This window comes from Olea europaea, chromosome 1, assembly GCF_002742605.1.
Source record: "Olea europaea var. sylvestris chromosome 1, O_europaea_v1, whole genome shotgun sequence".
Taxonomy (NCBI): domain Eukaryota; kingdom Viridiplantae; phylum Streptophyta; class Magnoliopsida; order Lamiales; family Oleaceae; genus Olea; species Olea europaea.
The window spans coordinates 23660465-23664980 of NC_036237.1; the positions used below are offsets into that span (position 1 = coordinate 23660465).

A 4516-nucleotide genomic window follows, 5' to 3' on the forward strand; every position below is an offset into this window, starting at 1 on the left:
CAATTATACATATTTATAATAAAATAAGTTGCATGTAAACCTATTTTTCTTTTCTTTTTTTATGTTATTTAATCACATATTCTTCAAAGATTTACTATTTAAAATATCATTTTTTCAGGAAAAAACTCCACATTAATGATTGTCTACAGATGCTAAACGAACAAAATGATATTTTTGTCTATATTTTTGACAGATGATCGGCAAACCATGCCAATTTTTAAAAATGTTGACATCTTATTTGTTAAGATACATGTTTCAAGTAACGAAAACAAGACAGAAATTTTGGCTCCTTTATAATGCCTTTCTACGTCTTGACTTCACAAGAAAAAAGAATACAGTAATAAAAATTGAAAAAGAATAGAACTCCAAAATTGACAGAAAATAAATAAACAAAAAGTTGGTGGGCGGTGGTGGGTATGGGGTTGTTGAGCCTCGACGAAACCAGTTACCAGCAAATAAAAAACTAGACATTTCAAGACTGGCCAAACAGTAGACATTTCACATACACTGTTCAGTCTTCAGTTCTTATCATATGCTATACACCTGGTTAAGGATCAACTGTTGATACAGTTCCTCATCAGATAGAGAGATTTCTAGGGTTAAGCCGAAGAGCCAAAGACCAAAGGACCTGAACCAAACCCTAGCCCCGTACAAACCGAATCTGTAGAGGTACTAAAACTCTTTTCTTCCATATCTTTGCTCAGAAACAGAAACAGCAGTTTGTACTTGTACTATAAATGCCCTCCCACATATTATGATTATCTGCAAGGTCAACTGTTCAAGGTTTGGTTTACATGGCTAGAAATCAGTTTCAAAGTGTATTCATCTTAGATCTCCATTTGGGTTATGTTGTCTGTCTAAATAAAGCCTTTTCTGGGTAAGATCTAGGGTTTCTGCTGCTTCCGTGGATTGTGGGTTTACTTGGAGAAGAAAATACTATGTCAATTTAAGGTGTGCAAAAATAGAAAAATGTTTACTGTGAACTTCGGGCCTGAACAAGAAAATTAACCTATACATATACATACACTTTGTGTTGCAATTTCTGTTTCTATTACCCAGAGTAACGGAAGGGTGCTGGTTGGTGCATTCAAGAATTATTTGATTTTAGTCCTTTTTAAAGATAAACAATTTAGTTGAAAAGGGATGGCAAATAGGTGGTGGGCTGAAAATGCGGTGATGAATTCGATGTCACTATCTTCTGCTCCGTCTCTCCACTTAAGAAACCCTGATGAAGATGAAAATGCTGGATTGAACCGCCGTGGACAGCGGCGGAGGAGGGAGCAAGAATTCTTGGACACAACCACCAATGCATCAAATAGCAGTGGAAGCAATACCAATCAAAACCCTCGCTCAATCAACCAAAACCCCGAAGACGGAGATATCCGAGAAAACGAGCATGAAGCTGAAGATAGTGAGAATCCTGCTGGAGATCTCGAAATCTCGGACCGTAGTGGCTCGGGCGGACGCCGGCCTAGAGGAAGGCCACCTGGGTCTAAGAACAAGCCCAAACCTCCAATTGTGATTACAAAAGACAGTCCTAATGCGCTTCGAAGTCATGTCTTGGAAATCAGTAGTGGCAGCGACATTGCCGAGATGATTTCAACCTTTGCGCAGAGCCGTCGCTGTGGTGTCTCAGTTTTGAGTGGCAGTGGAATTGTGACCAATGTTACATTGCGCCAGGCGGCTGCACCTGGTGGTGTGATAACTCTTCAAGGTCGATTCGAGGTATTGTCGTTATCCGGGGCATTCTTGCCGGCACCATCTCCACCAGGAGCCACCGGACTCACGGTGTTCTTGGCAGGTGGTCAGGGGCAGGTGGTCGGCGGCACTGTAGTGGGTGCATTGAGAGCATCTGGTCCCGTGATGGTAATTGCTGCTACATTTACAAATGCAACATATGAAAGATTGCCTCTAGAGGAGGAGGAGCCGGTGGCCACTCAAGGAACGCAATTACAGCCAACTTCAGGAGTTAATACTGGAATAAGTGGTGGCAGGACAGGATCTCAGCCACAGGGTTTGGCTGCTGATCCGCCATCATCGTCCATGTCTTTGTATAACCTGCCACCGAATTTGCTGCCCAACAGTCAGATGCCGCTTGATGTTTTCTGGGCTCCGTCGCGTCCTCCACCGTCTTATTGAGGCCTGCGGAATTAATGTGGGAAAGCAAGAGAGTATCGTTAATTCATGGTAGTTTTTCTGAACGCTTTTGAAGTTCTTAGGAATCAAGAATCAAGGTTAGACTTTCTTGACGCTCTTGTATTCCATGTAAATCGCATTTCTGAGTCTGACTAGTTTGTTCGACCCCAACCCTCCTTAAACTTTATGTCTTTATGACTGCATCTTATGAGACTACTGTTTAATTTACATCTTCTCCGAGCTACTTTGGCTGGAACTAACCATGTCAAATAATGTGTTGAAGATAATTGGAAATAAATTGCTGCATCTTATCTATACTAGCTCAAGCTTTTCGATTGATTAGTTTGCTGATAAATGTCTTATATTTAATTCTCGACACTAAAGTTTTAGGTTCACATATTGGCACCAGCCATTCATGAAATTGTTGTGCATGAATTAGGTTTTTAATTTAAAAAAATAAATTCGTCTTGAATGTGATGAGTGTGTTTAAAAACAAATTTTACCTGTATACAATTTGTCTTCTTGCTGATAACTTTTGTTTTTGGAGTCGTCAGATTTGGTTGTCTCTTGAAGTGTCCCAACAATATTATCATGTTTGGAAATTTCCTCGCGTTAACTTGAAGAGTATAAGTCCCACATCTAAGGGCATATGTTGGATTTAATTTGCCTGAAATTTAATGGTTAAATAGACAGAAAGGCCACTCCTTGTTCCAAATCCATCATTTAACTGAAGTTTGTTCCAAATTAGTAAACATCAAACCAAGAATTATGTTTCCCTCTTCTTCCATGAGTTAGTCAAAACTCTGGGGATTGCTGATAGGGCAAATGATAGACATCAAACATGACTTCTAAACTATGTTTGTATGCTATTAAAACAAACACCATAGTAGGGCTACATTCTTAAAAATCGATTCAATTCTCCTACAAATTTTAGTGTTGATGAGCAGCTTGACAATGGAGCGAGTTTATGGTCATGAAGTCCTTGTAGGCGCAGTGTACGGACAGTTCTTGTTCTCTGGCCTGTTGGGACATATCCCGCGATTTACCTTCTTCACAAAGCACTAGGAGTTGGGCTGTGGGGGTCCTCAAGGTTGGGGTTCAACATATTTTTTTTTTTTTGAGTTTATGGTCATGAAGGCTATGGTTGATGTAACTTTAAGGATTTGTTTGGTAGTGATTTTGAGAATTGAATTTTTTATCATTAGAGAAAAAATTTGGATTCAATCTGTGAGAAAAGAAGTAAAAAAGGATGGCTAGAAGAGTGAAATGATAGTCAAAAAATTGATTGTTTGATGTGAAAATTCTATACCAAACATGCGTCAGATATATGATCGAAGGGTAAAGTTCATGGACTGTTTGTTTTCTGGACCCAAATGTGCATTTACTAGTATATAGACTATAGAGAAGGATTTGATGTAGATTTCTAGAGTAACTACTAGAATATTATAGAACTCTAATGAATTGGTGTGTACTGTGTATAATTCATCTGCATTTTCTGGAAAAAGGTCGTTTCAGTTCAAATCAGATGAAAAGCAGTTCCATTTTGAAGACTTTGCTATCACGTCGCTGTGGTTAATGTGGGTGGTTCCCGAGATAAAGTCTGATTTTTCTGCAACTTGATCTTGGAAGCTTTTGCTTTTAAGACCTGTCAATTTCTATAAATCGACAGCTTTTGAGTATTATGTAGCTACTTAATACTTTGGACTCTTTCAGAGCCTTCAATTCATTCCAATCCTGAGGGCAAAATCCTTGTTTGTTTTATCCCCAGACTCCAAAGGGATGAGAATGGTGTTGTTTAAGAGGTGGCAAAAAAAGTGAGTAGCTCGTCGACTCTCGGCCCATGGGCAGCTGGGCTTGTTTCCGGACACAAGTATGAACCGACCCATGAGCCTAACTCTTAATGGGCTCGTGGGTACATGAAAGTCTCTACACATGCACAATATATCATAAATAGGTTGCAGGGGCCAAACTCTAGTAAATTCCATGTTATGGAGGCGGAATTTAGCCTGGTTTTAAAGATTTTTTAATCCAGTCCTGGCTCCGCCCTGTCATGTTAAATGATTTGAAAGTTTTAAGTTTATGCTCTCAAAGAGTTCACATGTACTCTCTTTAATTCTTGTCTTGGATAATGGTCATCCTTTGCATAATAATGGTGATTCACTGCATAAACTGATAATTACAAAACTAGTTGCGTGGGAGGCGAAGAGGTGCTTCTGGTCACCTTTTCCCATATGGTGATATAGGATTGCTATTTTTATTCGGTTGTGAACTATAACACTAGTAACTCTGTGATTTGCTTAATTTTTTACGTGTTTGAGCTCCAGAATTGGTAATTGATCCCTGACTAACGTTTGTTCAGCTTTATATTTGAAAAATTGTC

At 39.2% G+C, this 4516-nt stretch overlaps 1 protein-coding gene across 1 annotated transcript; it reads left to right on the forward strand.

The window, feature by feature from the left end:
- The first annotated feature begins 426 nt into the window (after positions 1-426).
- LOC111397757 (AT-hook motif nuclear-localized protein 20-like) lies at positions 427-2453 on the forward strand. The gene has a single exon (XM_023024744.1). It carries the CDS (start codon positions 1144-1146, stop codon positions 2137-2139), a length of 996 nt encoding a protein of 331 aa, XP_022880512.1. The 5' UTR covers positions 427-1143; the 3' UTR covers positions 2140-2453.
- Positions 2454-4516: the final 2063 nt, after the last annotated feature.

Excerpts from the sequence above, each read along its gene's own strand:
- LOC111397757 (XM_023024744.1), top strand. The coding sequence starts at position 1,144 with ATGGCAAATAGGTGGTGGGCTGAAAATGCGGTGATGAATTCGATGTCA.